We start from the raw sequence: 25,767 nt of genomic DNA, 5'->3' as shown, positions 1-25,767 counted from the left end.
TAATTTGCATAAACTGTAGGGAACAAGATGCAAGTTTTCAATGAATCTGCAATTTAAGTCTATATAACCATTTTAAAAAGTTGTGTAGAAAGTTCTTTCAAACCAGAGTATAATGACAGTTTTAAACTACCTTTATACCGTAGTAAGTTTATCTCGAGGGCCTTTATGATGACAGTTTTCGAATACGTTATATTTCCACACTCTCATCAAGTTTATTGAACGAAGTTTGCACAAAAATTTTATAATAGATATAAATTTTATAATAGATATAGATATGATGATAGTAAAATTTTTACGATTCCTGTGTTAAGATTTTTTATTTGATTTTTTTATAGTATTGATTTTAAAATTCTCAATATATACCTAGAAAACAACGATTAAAATTGCAGTTACTCATAGATTTATTTTATTTAACAAAACAGGAAAAAGGTGCATTGGCAATGGTATATCAATATTTGATATTCTTAATTGATAACTATTCACTCTATCCTATGTGGAAATAAAACTGTCGAGGAATTTCAAATTTTGAATTTAAAAAAATGCGACTCAACCAATTGGTGTATTTTTGCATCTGTTTTATTGTTTAACAATACATTAAATTGCATTATTAAACGACTCTGTATAAATTGTATTATTAATAATACATTAATTGAAGATCTTTGTAAGCTTCACTATATATTGAAAAAAAAAACTGGAATATATTTTATATATCTTCCTTTCTTTGTTTTGGAATCAAAATTTTGTACACGTTACAGTTGTGGTAACATGACCATAACTTAGTTTCATATGTGTAAATCGTCGCATTTTTAATGCACAAATACTCGATTTGACAAACCGACAGATAATCAAATTGTTGATTTTAAACAAATCTACAATTCTGAGGATTTCATTTCTCTAGCTCTTAACGCTTTTAAGACATTAATGCAGAATGCACAGGGACATATTTACAGAATTTCTGTGGACGGATTTAATTCAAATATTAGATAGAAATTACTATTTTAGTTGTAAAACCCATTTACCAAGTTCTCATGTTCAAAAATAGTTTTATCTGATTCAGGAATGTCTAAAATAAGCATTTGAAGGGGTAATTTCTTGAGGATTTGAAGGGGTAATTTCTTGAGGATTTGAAGGGGTAATTTCTTGAGGATAATTTATTCTTCGTCTAAGGGATATTAGACGAAGTATAAATAATCCTAGTAATCTAGTAACGAATACTGTTTTTTACTTGATTCTTTCTTTATCTAATAAAAAAATACTCGTCTTGTCTTAGTGGAATTGAGACATCCAGTATTTATATCTAAAGAAAAGGATAGGGGCCTGGGTTCCTGGATATAATTGGTATCTTTGTTCTCTCTCTCCTCTACCAAGTTAGTACTCTGAATTTGGGATCACCCTGTATTTTCGTCCCAGTTAGAAACCGCACGAAAGCTTATATTTAAAGGATGTTTTGTAGTTAATTGTTTGTTAGATCGATTGAAAATGAAGAAAATCCCACCAAATGTGAATTGCCTGAAGTGCAAACGTTTTGCTTGTGAAATATCTTTTGGCAACTTTGATTCATCGCAAGTTTGCAATACTTAGATTCTGACGAATCATTCGATACAAGTGGTGATAAATACTGAATTCTTCTGTGACTTTCTGAGTCATGATAATATGAGCATTGGTCAACGCACGCAGAAGATTTTTCTTCAATTCTTATGGAACATGTTTGATCATCATCCTGTGACACAGATTGGGCAACAAGAGATTGCATCTTTAAAGACAAGACGAAACAATGACTTATATTGCACCACTTCGACGATTACTCTCCACGGTTAGCTTGAATTATTTGCGTTTACTTTTCTTACAGAAACAATTTCAAACTTATTACGAAGAAAGTAACCAGTTTTTGTAGTGTTTTAACATTTATTTGCCATAGATTGCAAGATAAATCATATTTTCTTAATTATCCTCAAAGTAACTTCTTGCTAAAGGCCATTTTTGATTATATATGTTACAAAGAACAAACAAATAGCAACTCTTAAGGAGTGGTATTTTATTTATTGATATTTAGGGTATTGAATAAATATTACATTGTAACATATTTCTATAAAATGTAGTTGTTTATATGATCCCTCCGAATTACAGATGGTTGTCAAAATAATGGAAACATCTGTGAATAAAAGTGACATTTTTGAATGCGTTTCATGAGCATTAAAATATAATAATAGCCACCAGTTTTTTTATATATAACAATGTATATATTCTGGTAGTATGTTTTAGCTTTATTAAAGTTCTGTAATTCTTGGATTTTTTTCAAAACCGTAAATTGTTGGACCTCTCAGATTTTTAAAGAGACCAAATTGTAGGAGCCCATCTAGCTGGAGCAAGTATGATCGAAACGTCCCAATTTTTAGGCGTTTCTAAAGGAACGGTGTCTAAAGTCATGACAGCATACACAAAGCGCGGCAAGACAAGCTCGGCAAAGCAAAAAGGAGGCGGAAAGAGAAGCTCATTGAAAGTGACCGACGGGTATTAAAGAGGATTGTAATGTCTAAAAAACAACTATAGCAAAAGTGACCTCAGAATTCAACACCCATCTGAATTCTCCAGTGTCAATGATTACAGTTAGAAAGCACTTTCATAAACAGAACATTTATGGCAGAGCAGCAATATCCAAGCTACTTGTCGCATATGTTAATAGTAAAGGTCATCTACTGTGTGTCACACTCACGAAACATGGTCAATTGATAAATAGAAGAAAGTAATATGGTCTGACGAATCGTGTTTCACATGAAGTATGCACGTTTGGAGGACACCTACACAAGCATATGATCGTGATCTTCTCCTTCCAACTAATAAACATGGAGGTGGATCTATCATGATATGGGCAGTCATGTCGTGGATTTCTGCTGGACTAATCGTAATCCTGAGGGGAAGGATCTCTGGGGAGATTTATAGAAAAATTTTAACTAACTAGGCCCATTCTATGATGCAAACTTTGTTTCCTGCAAGATATGGAATGTTTCAGGATGATATGTCACCTATACATACAGCGAGACTTGTCTATTCATGGTTTGATGAAAACGAGGATGAGGTTAAACATCTGCCTTGGCTCGTACAGTCATCCGATCTCAATATAATTGAAGTGTTATGGTCTATTTTAGAACGTTCAATACGGAATCGATGCCCTCTATCGGCATCTCTCCCAGAACTTTCACAATATCTCCAGGAAGAATGGTACAATATTCCTATAAGCGCTATTCAACACTTGTATGAATCGATTCCTAGGGGAATCCAAGCTGAATTACATGCCAAAGGTTGTCCTACATCATACTAATAAAGGATTCTTTATAAATCTAAGGTGTTTACGTTATTTTAACCACCTGTATCTTTTGCAGTAAATTACATTCAAAAGCATGAAATTATTTCAACCAGTTTAGTTTTAATTAGCAGTCTGTAATGTGTTTAACATATGCTGTCTTGACACAAAATCGAATTCCAATAATTAATCAGTCAATTCATGTTACTAAAATTAATTTGAGACAAAACACTGCTTCTCGGCTAATCCTAAATATAACTACAGTTTTAGATGGTTAATGATTAGAAGGCCAAATTCTATTGTCCTCTTAATGAATCTGCTTCTAAATCGTCTGTAATTAGAACACCATCCGCAACAGAAAAAAAAGGCGATTTACAAGGCGTAAAAGATTTAAATTGTAAATAAGGTCAATTTAAGACGGAATAGATGCCGCGTTGCTAGAGGTAATTTGTAGGGAAGGGTGTTAAAAAAAGGAAGGTTTGGAACACTTTCTCAACATGATGGACAGGTGAGGAGAATCGACCGGATAAAAACTTAATTTACGGCCCAAGCTTCGTAATATGCACCCTCGGCACTCTTAAGAGGAGCGAGTATCTCCAGAAACAAAAAGAAGGGAGTTTCGAAAACAGACTGATTAACCGATAGCGTAAAATAAAACTCCCTAAGTGAAACTGTTAATGAAAATCCATTGCGGGTGGAAATTTCGCTACGGTCTTTTTTCTCCTTTGCTTCGAGGTAAAGGTGAAAAGCTAATTTCGGTAAATTAATTTTGATGGAGCTGCTTGTGAAGCATGAAGCACCGGGGGAGTACGTTTTTTGAGTGCTTCTTTTCTCCAGGTATCGGGTGGTTGATTAATCTATCATTGTGTTAGATTAAATGGAGAAATGAAGAGCTAGGTGAATTGATATTGACATATCGCAATGAATAGACTGAATGTGACGATCTCTCTTATTCTGTAGAATCTTTTGTGAATTAAAATGTTGCCAGATAAAACAGCTCTTTTTAAGCGAAAAGCAAATGAAAAAGGACAAAGACGAATTCTTTTACAAACTGAAACAAAACAAATGGCAAAATTGTAGCTAAAAGGGGGTTTTTTTGCCTGCATAATTGAATATTTTTCCTGAAAAAATAATTAATTTTAGTTTTTCATTGAATAGATTTAAAAAAAATTGATCTTATAAGGATGTGCAAATATCAAAGGTGAAAAATCTGGCGAAAAAAAAATTATATTTATATTTATTTGACATTACTTTTTACACATTCTGCAATCCATATGTAACATAAGCACGCTTCATTTTGTCTTTTTTAAACTTAAATCTTCTACTTAAATTGCAACATATAGAAAATTAAAAATTATTATTTTCCATTTCCAGAAGTTTTGAATAAATAGCTTAATTAATTTCTTTTTGAAGCTAGATGGCAACTAGAATTGCATGACCCATACACAACCATGAGGAGATCATAAAACTTCGTCATTATTAAATTCACAATCAACAATGAGGAATTTGAAATATGACGTTCGATACTGGGCATCGTATACCATCTCATTCGAATAAAGTGTGAAAAATGTTTCATATTAATCTTGCAGAATAGATTTGTTAGTTGTATGATAAAGTTACGAATTTAGGACTCAATGATGCAGTACAGTTCGAATTTTCTAATCAATTTCTTTTTGCAATTCAAACACGAGGGCAGAAACTAGATATCTAGAAATTATAGACTAGAAACCAAGAATACAAATTTCTTGAAAGTGGTTTTCCGAATTTTACAGGTTTCGAAGCACACCTCATTTACTTAAAGAGTTTTGCCAGGAAGGGAAAGAAAAAACAATTTAAATTATTGTGCGAAGAATTCAAGTTTAGTTTAGGTTTTATTGTCGCAAGAGTTAATCTCAGCTAACTACGTCAGTGTGAAGAATGCAAAGGAACAACTTTTAGAGTAATTAATTTGAAAAATCAATTGCTTGAAATGCCAATCAATTACGATAGCTTTGAAGAAGTATGTCAAAGGATTATAAAGGGCCAGTAAAATTAATTTTTAAGTAAAATCTGATTTGAAAAATGTAAAGGTGGTTCTGGATCGCGATTATAAAGATATAATTCTTGAGGTTTGTAGAGGCCATAGAAAACATGATTTAAAACTGTTCGTGAAAGATGCAGGGTATACAATCATCCTTTTTATAAATCATTTGTAGAAAATAATTTGAAAGTTTAGAATTTTAAATCTTTATACATTTCTTTTGATTTCTACTTTTGGTATCTTCTGGATACTGCGATTTTGCACAATAAATTGTTGATACATTTAAGAAACTTAGCCTTGCTTCGTAATTGACTTTTTAAATATTAACCCTTAGCACTTGATTGGCACCACTACGGCGACAATGGGTTGCATGTATGTTTCAAAGTTAAAACGCATATAATTTAATTTTTATTTATGATCACAATGCAATTACTTCGATTTGGCACTAAAATAAAGAACTGTGGCCTTAATATAGGTCTGGCTATATTGCTTAAATAAAAAAAAATTGAAACATATGTCTCTTAAGCTTAATGAGTGCATGCAACCCAAAGACGGCATGGCAGCGCCAGAGAACACATGTTAAGAGTTAATCCTATGTGAACTTTCAAGTGCAATACAGTTTTTCTAAAATTGTGGCACTGAAAATTTAAGATTTATCTAATGATGTGAGCACTATTGTTACTGTAAATTTCGTGTTCTTATTTGAAATAATATTACAAAAACTGGAAAAGAATTCCAAGACTAATTGGCTTTTTAATTTTTCTTAATTTTAATCATATGACGTTAGTTATTTAATAGTTTGAAACCGAGGGATGTAAAGGTTTTTTCAAGCTAAATCATATTGGCTTTCTTGCAACATAATTACTTTTTTAAAAAATTGTAATTTTGTATCTACAAAATAAGATGCCAGGAGCAACATGTATCCACATACATAACCAATTAGTTGCGAATTTGCAGTTGACAGAAGATGCCTGAAAGATAAATTAAAACGGTTGCTATGAATAAAAAATTTAGCTATTACAATACTGAAATGAATTATTCATATTTCATTACAAATGATGAAAATTCGCATTCAATGCAATTCTAAAAAAACTTTCACACCAATTCCTTCCCATCTTTTTTGCGTTTCATGCTCCTTTCTTGTTTGATCTGAGAATAACATCATTTTAATTGAATCTCGGAACTGTTCAGCGAAAGTTGGTTCAAAAATTATTCATCGGAGAAAATGCGTGGGAAGCTTTTAAATCCTGCACCCCTTTTCACACATCGCTTTTATTACCGGCTCCGGTATCGTCCTCGGGGCAAGAAATAATTGGCTTCTTCCAGGTTAAACAGTACGCGCTCGCAAAAGACGGTTTTCCGGAAAAATGTGCTACGTGCCCTGCGGGTCTTTACGGGGAATGAGTGTTGAGTTGCTTGCACCGGTCGTTTGGACGGGGTGTAGTGCACCCTCGGAACTTTCTAAATCATCGGCAGCTACTGTATTGATTTTCCTGTTAGCATTGATTCTCGGCGGACGAAATTTTTGAGATATTCATGGATATTTTGGAAAACGTAAATTAACTTTTTGAAAACAATCAAATTTATTTGGTGATGCGTGGACGAGGAACATATGCCGTGCTCGTATTTGAAATAGGTTCCGTAAACATTAAATACCGGTTTATTTATTTTCATCTACAGAAGAATGTTAATCAGCTTGAGTTGAAACTGCAAATGACTGTTGGGGATGGATATTATAATTTTTGCCTTTGGAATTCAGTTAAAAATTAATTTAGTGAAAAAAGTGTTTTAAAAATTCTCTTTTATGATTCTAAATTTAGAATTCTTTTTATTTGAATTATTTTCTATTTTTTTAAACTGATTTATAATTTATCAAATGATTGTTGGGGATCGGAATTATAATTTTAAGTTTTAGAATTCAACTGGAAATGAATTTAGTGGAAAAAAATATTTTGAAAATACTCTTATTTTTATTATTCTAAATTTAGAATTTCTTTTATTTGAATTATTTTCTATTTTTAAAGACTTTAATTTATAATTCATCAAATGACTGTTGAGGATGGGTATGGGTATGGGTATTGAGGATGGGTATAATTTCTAATTTTGGAATTCAGCTGGAAATGAATTTAGTGAAAAAATGTTTTAAAAATATTCTTATTATTATTCTAATTTCAGAATTCTTTTTATTTGAATTGTTTATAATTTTTAATGTTTATTTTATAATTAATTAGTATTATAAACATTATAGGACCTTGAAATCTGCTTTTCTCAATCACCGCTAAGTGGTGATTATTATTCTAATTTTATTCTAATTCTAATTATTATTCTAATTTTAGAATTCTTTTTATTTGAATTGTTTATAATTTTTATTGTTTAATGTTTATAATACTAATTAATTATAAAATAAGCAATAAAAATTTAAAAAAAATTCAAATAAAAAGAATTCTAAAATTAGAATAATAATAAAAAAGGCCCCACTTAGTGGTGATTGAGAAAAGCAGATTTCAAGGTTCTATATTTTGAAATTAATTAGTATTATAAACATTATAGAACCTTGAAATCTGCTTTTCTCAATCACCACTAAGGGGGGCCTTTTTTATTATTATTCTAATTTTAGAATTCTTTTTATTTGAATTTTTTTAAAATTTTTATTGCTTATTTTAATTAGTATTATAAACATTATAGAACCTTGAAATATGCTTTTCTCAATCACCACTAAGTGGGACCTTTTTTCATGAAATAAAAATCTAATGAAAACGGGTCTTGAACTGATAATTAAACCTTGGTGATATTAAAATAATACATTATATGATAACTATATGATTGAAAATAATCATATTACGGTGGGTTGAAAAATTGATTAAAGATTCTATATTTGCAAATAAACAAATTAAATCAAACAAATATTTCCTTAAATGATAAGCTTTGTCTAGCCATGCACATTTCAAAAGATAGAAGTCAAAAAGCATTAACCTGCTTTCCAAATGAGCGCAAAATTCATATACCTGTTTCATTTCCAAATGTCACGACCGATGGTATTAATACAAATTACCGCAGATAGATAACTGAAAATAACCCACAAACTATCGCAAGACCTTATTTAGATCCAGTTGTCCGGGGCCCTGCAAACGCTCCTCTAGTCATTATCTCTCAGCAAAAGCTCGAATTCGGCCCACTCAGTTGAGCGGAATCAATTGTCAAGGGAGATTACAGCGTAGCAAACAATAAGCCAATCGATGCCCATTGCCAGCGACAGAATCCAAACTTTGCCGAAAACCACCTGGAGAATTATTACAGCTCAGCAATAGCGACGGTGATCTCCAGCCACAGAGAAGGACCCAACAGAAATCAATTGTTGAGCAAGGGTGATTCGAGGAAGTTAATAATGGCAAATCATTCATTGGGAGAGGATTAACAGAGTGCCTTGTTCGGGGGTTGTTTTTGCGAGACCCGCTTCCGGTTTGTTGCTTGTATTGATTATGTAACTCGAGTGAAAAGTATCGGACTGCGAGCGTTGCCATTAAGAATGTTAGAATTGTCAGCAAGAAATCTTGAGTGGAATATAATGAAGCGCTCTCATCCAGAATCAAAGTGATTTAATGTTCTGTATCTGGAGGTTAGTTTTAGCGTTGCAGAAAGATATAATTATTAAACAATGCATGAAGTCATCTTCATTTTTATTGTTGGTGTAATGGACAGAAATAATGCCATTCTTATACTCTTTTATTTAACTGTATAAAGACAGAATCTTGCGACAAAATTTCGTTGTGATATATGTATATAATTTTTTTTTTTTTGCAATAATATTAAAGTTTTCAAATATTGTACACAAATGAATTCTCACTGATAATATACAGTTTCAGAATCTTCAATTAGGTAATTAATGTCAGTTATCACTTAATTTAATTAAATTTTTATTTCGTACAAGGAGTGCCATCTATTAGGAAATTTCTGAAAAAAAATGTATTTCATTGTCTTAAAAAATTATAATAATTTATTGTAAATTAAACATTTAAAAATAGAAAATAAAATGAAAACGTTGATAAATGTACCTTTTTAAAAAAGAATATTAAAGTAAAAAATAGGGTATGATTGGTAAACAGTAAATGTATTTTCTAAACTTTGAATATCGAAGAAAGAAGTAAAAATTATTCAAAAATTGAATGCCATGTAAAATTTACAAAGGAAGGGTATTATTTTTATTTCTTCAATGCTTCTATTAATTTAGATAAAAAGAATTCGAGAATCGAGACATTTTGCAAGAATGAATCTTTTTCAGACATTTCGGTATATTATAAATATTTGTGGAGAATTTCAACAAATTGGTAAGAAATTTTTGCAAATTATTTAAATTAACCAAAATGCTGTGAGAAAGTTGACATTTTTGTGATTTGTATTGATAAAAATAACTTGATAAAAATAACTTCTTCTCAACATTCTTTTTCTGTTTAAGAATACAGTAGATGTTCAAAACAAAATAAAGCTATTTAACAATCTATTATTGCTGTAAAACATTCACAGAAATTTTATAATATCATTCTTATGTTGCAAAATTTTTTTTAACAAAATGCATTAATTGAAAAACCGCGGTCATATGACGAGGACGACACCTGATCTGGTGCGTCCTCTATAAACTCCACTCCAATGTAATGGGAGATTTTTTTTAAATAAAAAAAGGTTAAAAATGCATAAATGTATAAAAATACTGTAAGATTTTTAAAACTATTTATTGCACATTAAAATTAAACTATAAAACAGTTTTACAAATATTTTGCATAGATATTTTGGTTATATACATTATATAACAGTTATATATATATATTAACTGTTTGGTTATATATTTTAAACTGTAAAACAGCTTTTACAAATATTTTGCATAGATATTTTGGTTATAAACTTTATTTTGAATACTTAGCATCATATCATTCATGTTATATATTTCTCTTTCCTATTTAAATGTACTTCTAATATTTAATCTTTTTCTAAGTTTTCGATATATTTTCTTTAGTTCCATCCAAAAATATGAAATTCATAAACGCTTAATTTATATACATTTCTATTTACGTATTTTTAAAAGATAGAAAACATTTTTAACATTACTTTAAAAATATACTGACGTGCATGGAATATTTTGAAATGTGCACAAACCTTGAAACTTCATCTTGGGACTATCGCTGATGCATTTCTTCGTTTTCTTTAACTGGTACCCACTCGCTTAAAACTACGTTGAAAAATCAAATATCATTTCAAAAACCTCAAATAATATTTTTACATTGGAAAACACAAAATGCTGCTAAATTCAATATTTTTAAACTCTAAACAGTTTTCTTTATAAAAAAAAAACATTTAGAATTTGTCTCCACTTTTATTCTTTGGGATGATGCATTGCTTTTTTATATTCGCATAGTTTATATTTTAATAGCATTTACATATTTCAGTGCTATTTTCTCAAATTCTAAATTTTAATAAAATTTTCTTATGCAAAATCTCATAAATCAAAACCCTTAGTAATTTTTCAATATATTCTGTAAATAATTAATTGTAAAAAAAATTGTTCATTTAAAAAGATTTTCATTTTAATACTTTATTATATTATTTATCAGTTGAAACTCAGTATTTAAAGAGTAGGCAGAGATGCATTTATTTCTTGGGTCAGGAATTAAGTAATGCATTTTTTTTAATTGTCTGCAATATTTTGAAAAAATCATTTAATTCACTTATAAACTAAAATCTGTTTTCATTTAATTCTTCTTTTTTATTCTTAGTCTTTCAAGGAAAAAAATATTTTCTTCAATTTATATAATTAATATTCATTTATTATTAATATTTTTAGTTGCTTTCAAAACATTTCCTTTTGACTCGCATATTTTTATTTCATAGGTGTTTTCTGAATTTATTTTATGTGAGGATTCATAAATACAATTTACGATATTTTCAGAAATAAATAAGGAAAAATGACGATGAAACAAAACTATAAAAATACATTTTTGGTCCATTTTGTGAGTTCTGAACGTCCTTTGTATCCATAACTATAAAAATTTAGAATTTCGAAAATTCAATTCAAATATTTATAATACAAAGTTCACATTATTTGAAATAGTTCCATTCACTACAAACTTTTGTAGTAAATGCTTTGAGTGTATTCAGCAAAACAAGAAAAATTTTCTATCTCGACTCATCTTCATTAACGGAATAGAAGAGCAATTATTATGAGTGTCTTGAGAATACAGAAGTTGTGTAATTTATCCAAATCAAAGAGAGGTTGCTATGAAAACCAAGAAAAGCTTTTCATTGTAGTGAATAATTAGAATTAACAATTCAATAGCAATAAATAAATGACGTTACAAAATGTAAACAGTTGCTTAAATTTTCCGGCTCCTTTGTACACACTTTTACTATTCTATTTTTTGTATTGCTACTTACAGATTCGCAAAGCTAATATATCCTTTATGAAAATGAAATAAAGAAAAATATAATTCCTTCTAAAATTCAAGTGCAAAAATATTTTATCCTTTTATAAAGATTCAAATTCATAGTAATATTATGTATATGCTTCATTGTAAAATATTCTTTGATAATGTTAAAATTCAATAATAAATTTCATTTAATAAAAAATTCTGGTATATCATTCAATAAATACATACAACTATTTTAAGACGACGCAAACAAATTTTATAAATACATTTTAAGAATAAAGTTAAATTTGTACAAATATTATACAATTGTACAATTAAATTTACAAATATTATACCTATTTACGTATACAAACATTATTTTACAGCTGTACAATTAAATTTGTACATTATTATACTATACTTGAAATAGCTGTGCACATTTATTAAACAGCGTTTAATACATCGGTACAGCTGTTTTAAGGCGACGCAAGCAAAATCTTCAAATTTTATAAATTTAAAGAATGCAAGTAAATATGTGCAAATATTAAGAAGTGGAATTTTTTACATTGGTTATCTTCTACTACTTCTTCTTTATTCTTAATATAAATATTTCGAAGTTTGATGATTTATTTTTTTCTCAAACTCATTACCACGTGATATAATTCGTAAGGATTTAAATTTTAAGATAATCGATTAACTGCTAGTTAAATCTGAAAATACTAAAATAATGTTGTTGCCATTAAGAGAACATAATGTCCAAGATATTAAAACCCACATTAGAAAATAAGTGAAAAATCGATTTCAAGTTTTCATCATTACAAAAATGAAACAAGTCAAGTTAAATAAAAGCGTAGTTTTAGAATATTTCCTTTCAACTATTTCATTTTTTCCTCTATATAAGAACGTCACCTGTAAAGTGTGATCCATGATTCTATCTATTTGTTGACAACAAGAAATGTTTCGTTAAATATCAAAAGCAATTTTTTAAATTATCTTCCAAACTATTTTTTTTTTTTTCATTTACAATACAAAATCCATTATTTCAAGAAATGAATTTCTAAATTTGTGTTTAATTGAACTAGTTGTATTACAGAGATATTTTTCTTCGTTGCTTCCAATTTTTAAAAATTTATTTCCCAATTTCAGTCGCGAAAACGTACTAAAAAATGTGTATACTTAACATTTTCAGTAGTATAAGAGGTAAAAATTCAAAATATCCGTATTTTTTATTATGTGTAAATGGCAATGCTTACCTAAAAAAAATCTTTAGTTATTACAAATAATTCAAACAACTTTTTAAAGCACATTTTATTGTGCAGAAGTCATTTTTAGTTTTTAAAAAAAATTATTGCTTACTGTGTTGTTGTTTTTCTTCGCAATTCCTTATTATAAGTATTATAGAATTTTCAAATTCGTTCTTTTCAAAGTCTCAACTCCTATAATTAAGAATTTAATTAAACTGACTGGTAATGAAATCCTCAAATATTTGTTCATAACTATCGTCTTTCTTTAAATTACTCATTATTTCAGTTTTTACTAGCATTGTACTATTATTGCAGTCAAGAAGTTTTAGTTTCTACACTAATACGTGCAAGTATTCCTTTATTATTTTTTAGCTAGAAAAATAGTCTCTATATGTATCAGGAAATTTCAAAAACATGTCATACTTTCAACTGCACAATTTCTTCCTTTTTTCACATTTTTCCATGCTAGAATTCTTTCTTGTGCAGAATTATTGTTTGATTGTCAGAAAATCTTTTCGTTTGCTTTTATTCCGCATATTCAGTTTATAAATTACAAATATAAATGATAACGCTGCATCCTTCACGCCTTTTCTAAACGAAATATTGTTAAAGGTGTCTGGCCATCTCTTCCCAAACTGATCGTACTCATCGTATGAAGCAATCGGTGATAATTACTTCCATTAACTGTTTTCGTTTTTCTTTGTTTGAGAACTATAAAAAAAACTTACTTATTAAAATGGAATAAAAATAATCTCAAAAACATGGACACAATAGAAATTTTCGTTCTTCTATTGGAAAATCAGCAAATCCAAACCTGCTATAATGATATAATGTGCCAACTTCAATAAGGTGACGTACTATTTGGGTGTACAAATGTTTAAAATGTTTGATCAATTATATAAATCAAATTTTTTCAAATTTGATTTTTCTTCCTTTTTTAAGTGGGAAAGAAAAATGACAAATCAACTATCTAAATTTCAAAAAAAAAAAAAAAAGAAGAAAAAAAAAGTAATTTTAATCTAAAAAAATAATTCATATAACTGTTAATGTATGTTTGTCATAATTTTTTCTCAAAAAATGTTATAAAATCAATTGGAAAAAAAAAATAGTCTATTCTTAGAAAAAATTATAATAAATTGTATTCATTATTGTAATAGAATTTATTATACGAATGTATTAGATTAAGTTAAAATTGTTTTTAGAATTTAACCAGAAATTAATTTAATTTATAATTTCCTTTTAAAAATTCCATACAAATGATTAAAAATAAGAGATTAAGAAGATGAAAGTGTATGAGATCTTTTACTATTTAAATAATTTTTTTGACATCAAATGTACGAAGGAGTAAAAATATTTCAACAAAATGAGTAGAAATAAGTCCAGCATGAGCATCACCATCTGCTCTCTAGAATTTGCTTTAATTTGTTTATGCTCTATTTTGCTGATTTTTGTCTTCTAATTAAAGTCTTGATTCTTTTTTCTTTCAGGTATTCTCAAGAACACTCAACACTTCATTCTGAGATGATATGTGGTGCGAAAAAAAAGAAGAAATGTTTAATGATGATAAATATTTAATTATAAGAAAGAAAAAAGACAAATACACTTGAGCCCAAGATTTTTTTTTTTCTGTCTTCACTTTTTTTTTCATTAATTTCTTCAAAATAAACCCAACCATAAAGAGAACCATGTACAGTGGTGTTGATATTATCATTCCTTGTTAATTTAATTAAACATCACAAGATTTAATTTCATTAGCAACTACTGGAAAATTAATAAGTGCTGAAGAAGCAAAATACTTGTGAAAAGTTCTCTTAATGATACATGACACGTACGTAACATGTTCATTAAAAGGAAGGAGAAAAAAAATTGTTTCCAAATTTCTGTGTGCGGCGAAGATTAAGCCAAGATTATGCGCGCCAACGTCACCCAAAAAGCATAATTGCTAAATTAATTTTAATGAAATTAAATTGCTATTATATCATTTGGGCATATTAACGTGGCAAAGATTTTGATTAATTATATTCTGGAAATAATCATCTGCTAGAGATCTGTTTAGCTGCCAGTTCGAACTTTTTGTCTCTGAAGTAATTAATTAGAGACTGGGTGAATTCGATTTAATTTTGGCGCAAACGCCCGTGAGATAATTATTTTTAGGAACGAATGATTTGTGCGTTAAAAAAAAAATATCCTTTCTTCTCTGCGCTGCGGTAAGGGACGTTTGGAACGGAAGTAATGCGAATTAATGGAAATTAATGTTACCAAGAATGTTTGACTGAACAAAAAAGAGTGAGGGAAAAGACTACCACCTCGTTGAGCAAAATCGTTGTTAAGCGGTACTTGTGATCGTCGTACAAAGACGTCCAATAAGTATTGCAAACAAATGCAACTATTGGACTGACAGAAAAATACAATATCTGTGTTAATAAATTGTTCTGCCCAGACCAAGTCTATTAGCATTATGATTGATGATCAATTGCCTCTATTTGAAGTTTTCCATGACCTAAATGATTCTTAAAAGATCAAGCTTTGATTTATTGTTAGAATATGAACAAATTGCTTTTTGAAATTTTCAATTTGTCGATGTTAAATATGCATAAGCAACTATAGCACATTGATTACATTGCGCCAAACAGAGCAACTCTGAACTATCTTAACTCAAAATGAAAGTCTGAGAACGCATCTGAATTTACATCTAATCATGGCAGTATTGCAACTCAGGTGGAGGTGGTTGTTCTTCATCCTCTTTCTCCAGAAAAGCATCGAGGCATTTGTTCTAGAAGGTTCTCCAACTTCGTACGCTCAGTTCAAACGATGGTACGCCGGTATGACTGACTCATTATCCTTTGAATTCAAAACCACAGAACCGAATGGTTTGCTTCTGTATCTGGACGATGGTGGCATAGGCGATTTTTTCGAACTTAAACTTGTAGATGGCACCATTAGATTTAGATTCAACCTTGGTGGTGGAGCTATGCTAACTCATGCAGGTGTCAATCTACACGATGACCAGTGGCATCGAGTAGAACTCATCCGCAGCATCGAAGATACGATTCTGAAGGTGGACGAAGAGACTCAGAGCAAAGTGACCAAAGGCACAGATTATCATTTTGGGAATTATTCGAGTAACAGTTTTGTCTACATAGGTGGCATTCCCAGTTGGTACAGTGCCAAACTGACTCAGATGTCTTTACCATCGGTGTTTTTTGAGCCTCATTTCAAAGGATCGATCAGGAACGTGGTCTATGCAAGTGAAGATGGACCTCATCGTCAACAAGACATGGTGGAGTTTAAGGGAATACGTTCCAATGAGTTAGATGCTTGCAAACATCATGATCCCTGCCAACATAATGGTGTCTGCATCAGCACTGACAGTGGAGCCATTTGCGATTGTGGCACTGGAGACTATGACGGAAACTTCTGTGAAAAAGGTAAGATGAACGTTTATTGCTCATTGTTACTTTTATTTGCTGTTATGTAATTAATATGAGATTGGTAATCTCTTATTGTAAAGAAGCATGCTAATTCATTATTAAAAAAGACGGTTGTAATGAATTAGAATTCGAATAATTCTAGAATGTGAAGATCATTTAGCCTGCAACTAAAATTTACTATTATTAATCTCGTATTTCATTATCATCCGTTGATGCACATACATCTAGCAAAATCAAAGTGCTCTGTCAAAATTTTACTTTTGATTCATCATAATAACATATCGAAACAAAATTCAAGTGAAGCAATAAAACATTTCCTTTTCTTATCTATAATAATTCATGTAGATATGTAAACTTAATTAAATTTTCATGCAAGAATGCTATAAAGTAAATAACTGCCAAAACAACAACTCATTCACTCAACTAAAATTTCAGTATCAAAAAGAAATGATAGTAAAGTATCTTATGAAGTAAATGTGTAGATAAAAATTAAAATGAAATTTGCCCTTTTAATAAATTATTCAGAAAACTCTTATTAGCTCTTATAAAAGTATAGGAAAGAAACTCTTATTAGAGTATGATTTTTTTAATATTTTCATAAACTTTTCCTTTCTGAAAAATCTTTGAAACTTGAATTTTAATAGAAAATATCTTCTTTCTTATAATACCTTATAAAAATAAACCTTATAAATCTTTAAAAAACATATAAGGTATTTTTTGTTCTATGCAAAAACATTTCATCAAAGTAGAAAATAAATCAGAGTTTCTTCAATAGTTCGCTATAACAATAGAGTTTCGCTATAACAATAAAATTACTCTCAGAAATGAAACGCTTTTTGTGCCTATTTCATGTAATTAAAGAGCAGTTAGTATTACTGCTTTTAAGTACACGGAATATAAAAAAAAAGAATTTTAATGATGAGAAATTTCGACCTCAAACAATTGAAGAATCACAAAGTTTAACACTTCTACGGATGCAAAAAACACGTTTTTTGGAATTATGTCTGTCTATGGACATGATATATAAAAAATGTAACTTGTTAAAAGCAAGGAATTCGGTTGTGGTTTTAACACTACAACTGTAAAGTTTTGGAAGATAGATAATTACCAGATAGATGAAATTCTGAGTCTAATTTTATTACGAAAATTACAGATATGTAGCAAATTTTTGGGCCTAATTTTTCATAGTGTTTATAATTATCTAATCTGATGTTGAAAAAGAAACGAGAACTCAAAATTTTAATAAGTTAAATAGATGATTTAATCATAAAGATACAGATAAGTTTCATACTTTCAGTGAGAAAAGGTAGCCTTGGAATATAGAATTGAGTTGTGACGGTTTTTAGCACGCAAAATGGCAATGCTAGACAAAGACAGGGGGAAAAAAAGGATCTAGTCTTGGGGTACACCAGAATACAAATGATTGTCACAATCTACACTATGTCTTCTGCTTGAAATCCACATTATATCTTCTGCTTTAATTCCGCCCTTCGGGAACTATCTCGAAAGTAGAAGATACAAAAACATTTAAATTTCCAATCTGATGTAGGACATAGCTATGACTGATGTTATAGCCCTTCGCGACGATAAAGGCATTGTAATTTGAGTTCTACTTCTTACTTCCTTGTTGTTCGACTTGATTAACTTGCTTTTTCATGGAAACAGCACAGCTAAGTGATTAAGCTTTATTATCTGAATGGAAAAAAATGCCACAGATATTTGAATGCTTATTGTAAGACCACCAACAACAACGACGACCACTTAATATAAACTGTAAGGAATTTTATACGCATGTTTGAAATAATTGTTTGCGCATCTAATTGAACTTATTTTTATCATTCGTTCGACCTTGCTGATGATTACACCAGGCAATAAGTGGTGATAGTGTTACAAAATGTGCATTAATATGCGTGCTAGCTATGCGCACGTTCTGGAAAATTGTTTACTGTTTCCCCTATATGTTTTCCAAATTCTTTTAGTTTGTTCAGAAGCTGCAAACAGATTATTACCAACTGTGATGGGTTTCTGCTAATGAATTTCTTATCCAATTTGATACTGATTACAGCTGGTTTTTATGGCCACTATTAACAAATAAGAAACATTTCCCATTGATTGATAACATTAAGTAGAAATAAGAGTTGCGTACATTGGCTGATTCTATTGTCCATAAAGTAATCTCATCTTCATTACACGAAGCAAAAGTTGTTGTTACTTATGGCACTTTACAAGCCTGCTGACGAACTGCCAGCGATTTAAGCCTAGTGTGCAATAGCTACTGAGGGCAAAGCCCCTGAGCACCCGAGGGCAGAAGTCTGATTTTTAGCTCATATGAAGATGACACACACACACACTCGCTTGCACAACCCCTTTTACAGTGGGGCTCTTCCACAAGCCTCACAGACAGAACACAGGGTAGAGAACAATCACGCCCGAATCAGGATTCGAACCCGGGACACCCACATTACGGGGAAGACGTGACACCCCTATGCCAGGTCGCCGGCACAAAGCACCAGTGACTGTGCAGAGTGATATACCAAACACTTTATCCATGGTCCATATACTTTGAAGGAATTATTGTTCTAGATCTCCAAACATTTAAAGTAACGAGTGCCTGTAATGAATCGGTATCAATTAGTAACATCATTTCTGATTTTCATCAAAAAAAACTTCTGTTTGACGTTGTGTGGATACGAGATGGTGCTGCTAAACGTGAAGGGTTGTCAAATGTTTATTTAAACAGTCACTGGAAATAGAAATATATATATACAGAAATGAAATTTATGTTATAAAAAATCTAATTTTTGAATTTTAAGTAAGTATTGCAAAAAGTGTTTTGTTACAATAGTTTATTCCGAAATTTTGGAAACAGTTTAATTTATTCTGTCTTCAAGGTTCTTATGAACATGTGTGTGCTTAATTTCATTCGATCCCGTCACAGAATATAAAATTGTGTGTGGATCAAGTAAACTGTTATATATTTTTAATTACATATAAATATGTAAGTTAGTTGATTTTGCTTTGAGATCGAATAATTCCAGCACTACATGCTAACGAAAGCACAATTTATTAGTTCTGTGAAATTAATAGTTATATGAATTTTCATTTGAATAATATGATATTAATTGAGGCATTATGTGAATGAATGTAAGTACTATAATTTAAAGAAATCATCATCGTGAATTCCGAGGAGCGAGATATTTTCATAAAATGGAAATCATGAAATTTAAACTTTATGCCTCTTAAGAATATAGTTAGCCTACTTCTGACCTATTTACATAGTTTTCAAATTACTGAGAAAATTAAAATACGCAACAGCTTCCATTTCACAGTCGGGGCATATTTTGCTGTAGAAAGTAACCTAATGTCCCCTAATGAGGTAAACGTGTATTTTAACTTAATTAATGGTGAAAACCCTTTAAAATTTAAGATTACACGAATTTCCCATTTAAAATATTTTGTGGAAGTGGCTCGTATCTCAAAGCTCATTTAACAAGCAGAGCATCTTTTAGAATGCAGAACGTTCAATTTATATTCTAAATATTTAAAATATTTGGCATAAGCACTTAAATTCTAGAATATAAAAAGAAATACTTGATAATATATTATTCAAACTATGAAGTTTGGAAGTTGATTACTTTAGAAAATATTTGTCTTTAAAGTGAAAATCATATTTCAGGTAATTAAGTATTTTAAAACTCTTAGTTGGCATTTTAAAATTATATCATTGTTAATGACACATAAATTTCGCTGTAGATAATGAATTTTAAAATAAAAGCAATTAGAAACTGGAATTTATTTAAGATCGATCTTTTATATAATTAATGTATCATTGATGGATTTCAATGCATTTTCTCTTTTTTTAATTACGTCTTTTGAAATTTATTTCTGTTATAAAACTTATATGTTCCAATTATGTTTAAACATTTTTTTGGAATGCAAGAAAATGCATGGATCCTGGATAAACTATATTTTCTAATTAATAATTAGAATCAAATGCGTCACTCTTATACGTAAACATTCTATATATATATATTGCCTTCATAGATGTAAAAAGAAAAAAAAATGGCAGAAACGAGGAAGGAATTCTCGGAATAAAAAAATCTTGTTACCCAAATCATCTTACTTTGCTATTACTATGGGTGTAAATGGGATTACTTATCAATTTTTTCATATAAATCTATCCATGCCATTCTGCAATTGACGAATGCTTTTTAGAATTCTACGAAATCCAATTTGCAAAAACTATTTCAAATTTAACTCAAATTAGAATTCTCTCGATGATTTCTAGAAATCAGAAGGGAGACATCGCATTACTTAAACGGGATTTCATTTCAGAAAAATTCTCATTTATATCCCAATCCATCGGAAGAAACGCTAGAAATGATTCTGGAATGAAATTGAAACCTATATAACTTGGTCTTTAATGAGATTTCTTTAGATATGTGAATTGGCGCTGTAAGAAAAAAATTTGAACGAAATGAAATTCATCTTTAAATAAAATGTAGGAGATGGAAGCCTTCTTGTCATTAACCTAATGCTTCCAGACATTCCATATCCGCGGATTCAAATTGAATGACTTCTGTAAGTGAAGAGATTTTTTTTTAAAAAAAGAAACTGCTGCTAGTGAAATCAGAATGAAGGACTGTTTTAATTAGACGAAGTATTGTCCAAGTCTGTATTTAGATAAACAAGTTGAGAATAAAAAAATAAATAAGTAAATTGAGATGTTTTGATTTACTCCTTAACAACTCCTTATCCTTCTTTGGATAAGGAAATCAAATTACGTCAATAATTTAATTAATAGGGCAATCACAAATTAATTGTAAGGCTTAAATATATTATATTTCAAAAGCACTGCAATATCAATAAACATTTCATTATAAAAAAAGGAAAACATCGAAAGCTTTTTGGAATAGTTCCAAATATTCTGCTAGTGCTCCCTTCATTAATCAGTACAAATTTTCAATAGTTCAGTTATCATCAGAAATGTTCAGACTTGTCATTATTACAAAACTATATTTACTATCATAATTGTATGATATGGTTTCAAACGGAATCGATATTGTAAAATCTTCCTAACATTTGAAAATGGTGCATTAAGTTCTCAACTTAATTTGATATGTTGAGTTTCATCGATTAATTATGCACCAAACGATCTCTGACTATATCAACTATGTCATGTCGCTTTATCTTCCACGCTTCTTTCTTTAAAATAAGTAACCTATGCTTTTAAATTGGTAAAATCAATTCAAAATGTTCTGATTTATTTATTTCATCTTGTTTTGGAATGCTTGGCAAAACAATCTCTGACTGTATCAACCATATCCTGCACCAACACTTCATTTGCAGGTCTTTTACTTTTAGATAAGTAACCTGTGCGCTTAAATTAGCGAAATCAATTCAGAATACTCTGATCCATTTCATATTTTTTTCGAAAAGCTTCTGAAAAAATGAGTGAAATAACCTTTGACTGTATCAGTTACATTCTGTACCAATACTTTATCTTCCAGGCCTCTTTCTTTTATATCAGTAATTTGTGCCCTTAAATTAGCAAAATCAATTCAAAATGCTTTGATTTGTTTAAGTTTTATAGAATGCAGTCAAAAAATTGGCGAAATAATTTCTGATTGTGTCAACTATATCCTGTAATAACGCTTTATATTCTAAGCCTCATTTTATATAAGTAACCTGCGCCCTTAAATAGGCGAAACCAATGCAGAATGCTCTATTTCATATATTTTTGGAATGTTAGCTGCATTGAAACCAACGAATGTTATGCATAGTCTGAAGCAGGAAAAGCCTACTCTTCGTTAATCACGCCTTCGAGATAACGTATAAAATAAAGCTTTTACTTTACTACTTTTACCACTTGAATAGAAAATGAATTAAAGCTGTATCTGATGGCTCCTGTGGGAAAATGAAAGTATGGTGTTGATGCAACTTATATTTTGAGAGTAATATAATTTAAAAACCGGATAGTTATTTTATAATTTTCTTGTACATAGAATAATTTTATGAATGAAAAATCAAGTAAAAATCTTCAATAAAGTTTCCTTAAGATCATTTTGCTATTATTTACAGCCAAAATACTTCTCCACATCAATGAATTAAGTAGATATCTGGAATAGCGAGCATCGCTCGGCATTTTATTTATTTATTTGTAAAATCGTGTAAGCGTTTTTTTCGGAGAAATTATTTAGATACGAATCACATACTGATCCCATATGAATATTTTTCAATTTAACCTACATTGAACTTGCTATTTACATTAAAAATATACATGAATGAACTTAATTTAACATGTTATTCGAAACAATCTCTATATTTCAGTATTAATTTTGTAGTTTATCTATCATTATTTATATTTTTGAACTAACACTCAGTTTTATCATGGTGAAATCGGAACCTAGATGGCGCTATATAACATTGTGAGCATGAGAGCAGAAAGAAAAAGGCTCTAATAGTTCATTCTAAAAAAAAAAACTATTTTTTTGTGTGTGTTAAATCACGTTTTTTTAGAAAAGACACTTATATAAATAAACTTACAAAACAAAAAACATTAAATATAGATACATAAGTAAAAAAATTAAAGCGATTCGAACTGAGGACTCGTAACAAACGCGCCACTTATGGTGTTCTGACCACTATACTGCACATACCATGCTTGAAAATGGAATTTGAATATACTTATTTTAATTGTTAAAAAAAAATTTTTTTCTTCATTGTAAAATCGCGTTTTTTCTAGGAAGACACCTATATAGATAAACCTAAAAAGCAAACACTTATGTAAATATAAAATTTGATTCAAATCGTTAGAGCCGTTTCCGAGATACACGAAATAAATAAATTTTTATAGACATACAAGAATTTCTCGTTTAAAGAGAAGATTTTATGCATACGTAGAAAAGAAATTTCATGCGAAAGATATGAAAGAAGTTGCATAAGGAATAGGTTGAATTTTATTATAAACAGTGACTAGAATAAAAAAAATCTTTGTTGACTGTGTGAGCCATTACAGTCGCATTTCTGGCATAAAAAGAACAAGATATTTCAAACGATGGGAGAGAATGGATTGAATTATTATTATGTAATCAAAAGCCCCACAGATAATTTTATCCTCTTACAGATGCGCTATAAATTGGAACCGAAAAAACAGAACACCTAACTGAAAATAAATTTAACGTTTAATGAATATTTTTAACAAAGGTATTTATCATACATATAAGAGGAAAAATTAAATTTCACTACTTCAGTAATTTAAGCATAACATGCATTTTATAGATATTAAAATTTATGTAAAGTTTCTATTTATCTTTCTAATCCCCATCGCTTAATACTTTTAACAAGTAGAAATCTAGAAGATGATTTTCCAATCAACTTAATATTTTGCCTTTCTTCATATTTCTCTTACAATTTCTGAATAAACTAAACTAATAATTAATTACTCCATGAAGAATTTCTTATAAAAAATGAATGTTCAAGCCTTTTAAATGAATTATTTAAAAAATTACACTGTTATGGACAATTTTTTACTGATTTTTTTTTTTTTTTTTTTTTTTGCTGAATTTTGGACAATTTTTTGACAATATGAATTATTTTTATATATTTTATTTATTACAATTTGAATGATTAATCTGCTTTTGATATCTTATTAACGATATTTAATTTTTTTTTAAAACTCTAGCAGTGAGGCATGATATTGTAAATCTATACAAGCATGATCTTTAAAATGTTTGCACAATTGCTTAAAAATCTATGATAAATGTCACAAAATTCTTATTTTTAACTTTATTGTTGAATGGACTATAAATAAAATTAATACTGTGATATTTCAATTGCAAAAAAGAAAATATTCCCTTTCAATCTAATGACAGCTTGTACTATATGAAAAAAAACGCATTACGGATGAATGATTATAAATTATATATCATCTTGAAGAATAAAATCAGGGATGTTACTGATAAAACCGAAGGGTTTTTATGACTTTTATTATGCATTACATGAATTATTTTCCATCCATATTATTTTACCTATCACATTTTTATTCTTATGGAGAATCCAACGTGCCATTATAAGCTGAGTTTCTCAATTTAAAAGCTTTTGTTATAGAGTTATTTTTTGTTGTAAACATTTTAAAAAATTTATTATAAATGTTTTAGTAGGAAATGAACGAGATATATTAAAACATTGTAAAAGTTTTAAATTTTTTAATCAGTATTAATATATAATGTAAAACTATATTTCAAGATTTGTTAAAATAAATAAGTTGGTTCTACAAAATATTGCGCTACTGAAATTTTGTTCCAGATCTAAAATTTTCCTTAAAAAATTGCTAAATTCATTGCAAAAATAGAACACGAGCCCTTCTATACAAATAATAATAATAAAACAAAAGCATCTGGATATTAATAAATAGTATGAAGTAGAATTGAAGTAGATATTAATAATTAGTATGTAGTAGAAGTTGTAGCTAGATAAATGAAGCGTTTTGAAAATTTTAAAATATGGAGTAAAAGCGTTTCGGATATTTTAAGAAAATACTAATAGAAATATGCTTTAAATATTTGTATAGATATAAAGAATACCAATAAAAAATGGATAGAAAACTAAAGATATAAAACAATTATTTCTCATGGACTGTTGGTATTTAGGTTTTTTAAAAATAAAAGTACCTATGATCAGTAAGAAAATATTAACAAATTTAAAAGATATTTCAGTTTCAAATTTCAGCATATCCTTCAAAGATTTCATATATCATTAAATTACATAAGACTGCCGAACATGAATTTCCTGTCATTTTTAATGTCTAATGAATTTTCTGTCATTTTTCAATTTTCAATTTTTTTTTCTCTTTCGCACGGTGTGAAAAGACGGCGATTTTTCTTCTCAATCTCATTCTCCAATTCTTTTTCATCTCATTCTTTTCTGCTTTCTATCTCGATTGAGATAGAATCGAAATTCGGGAGAAGATTTGCGTCTGTTAAACTTCTGCTTCGCAAGCCTTCAACTTCAGATACTGTTTTCTGATTGCCGATGACATTTCATTCTTTCACTGGCTGATTGAAACTTGATATCTTTATGATGGATTTAATATCGACACCAGACATCTGGAACCGAATATATGAATCTTAGAAATTGTTTATTTTTGAATAAATTGCATATCAATAACAATCAGTCTGTTTCTTTTCAAACATTAAAGGGAAATAATTAATTAAATGCAATTATTAAAATAATACATGCAGATTTTGTCCAAATTACTTTCGAAATACTGTAATGCCTTGATCTAGACCGATCAAAAAACGAAGCAGAATTTCCAGACAATTCTTTATTTTACAGTTTTATATATACAAAATAACAACTTCTTCTAATCTTGGTT

General features: G+C 29.3%; 1 protein-coding gene across 1 annotated transcript in view; it reads left to right on the top strand.

Annotated features, from left to right (window-relative positions):
- The window catches only part of LOC129981085 (neurexin-1b-like), a 321,421-nt gene that overhangs the window by 64,289 nt on the left and 231,365 nt on the right, over nucleotides 1–25,767 (top strand). The window contains exon 2 of the mRNA XM_056091735.1: nucleotides 14,448–16,388. Coding sequence (XP_055947710.1) covers nucleotides 15,659–16,388 — 730 coding nt within the window. The 5' untranslated portion in view covers nucleotides 14,448–15,658. The remainder of the gene's footprint in view (nucleotides 1–14,447; nucleotides 16,389–25,767) is intronic.

The sequence above is a fragment of the Argiope bruennichi genome, chromosome 8, assembly GCF_947563725.1.
Source record: "Argiope bruennichi chromosome 8, qqArgBrue1.1, whole genome shotgun sequence".
Lineage (NCBI taxonomy): Eukaryota > Metazoa > Arthropoda > Arachnida > Araneae > Araneidae > Argiope > Argiope bruennichi.
Note: the sequence above shows the minus strand (reverse complement) of the source record. Positions and strands in the feature narration are given on the sequence as shown.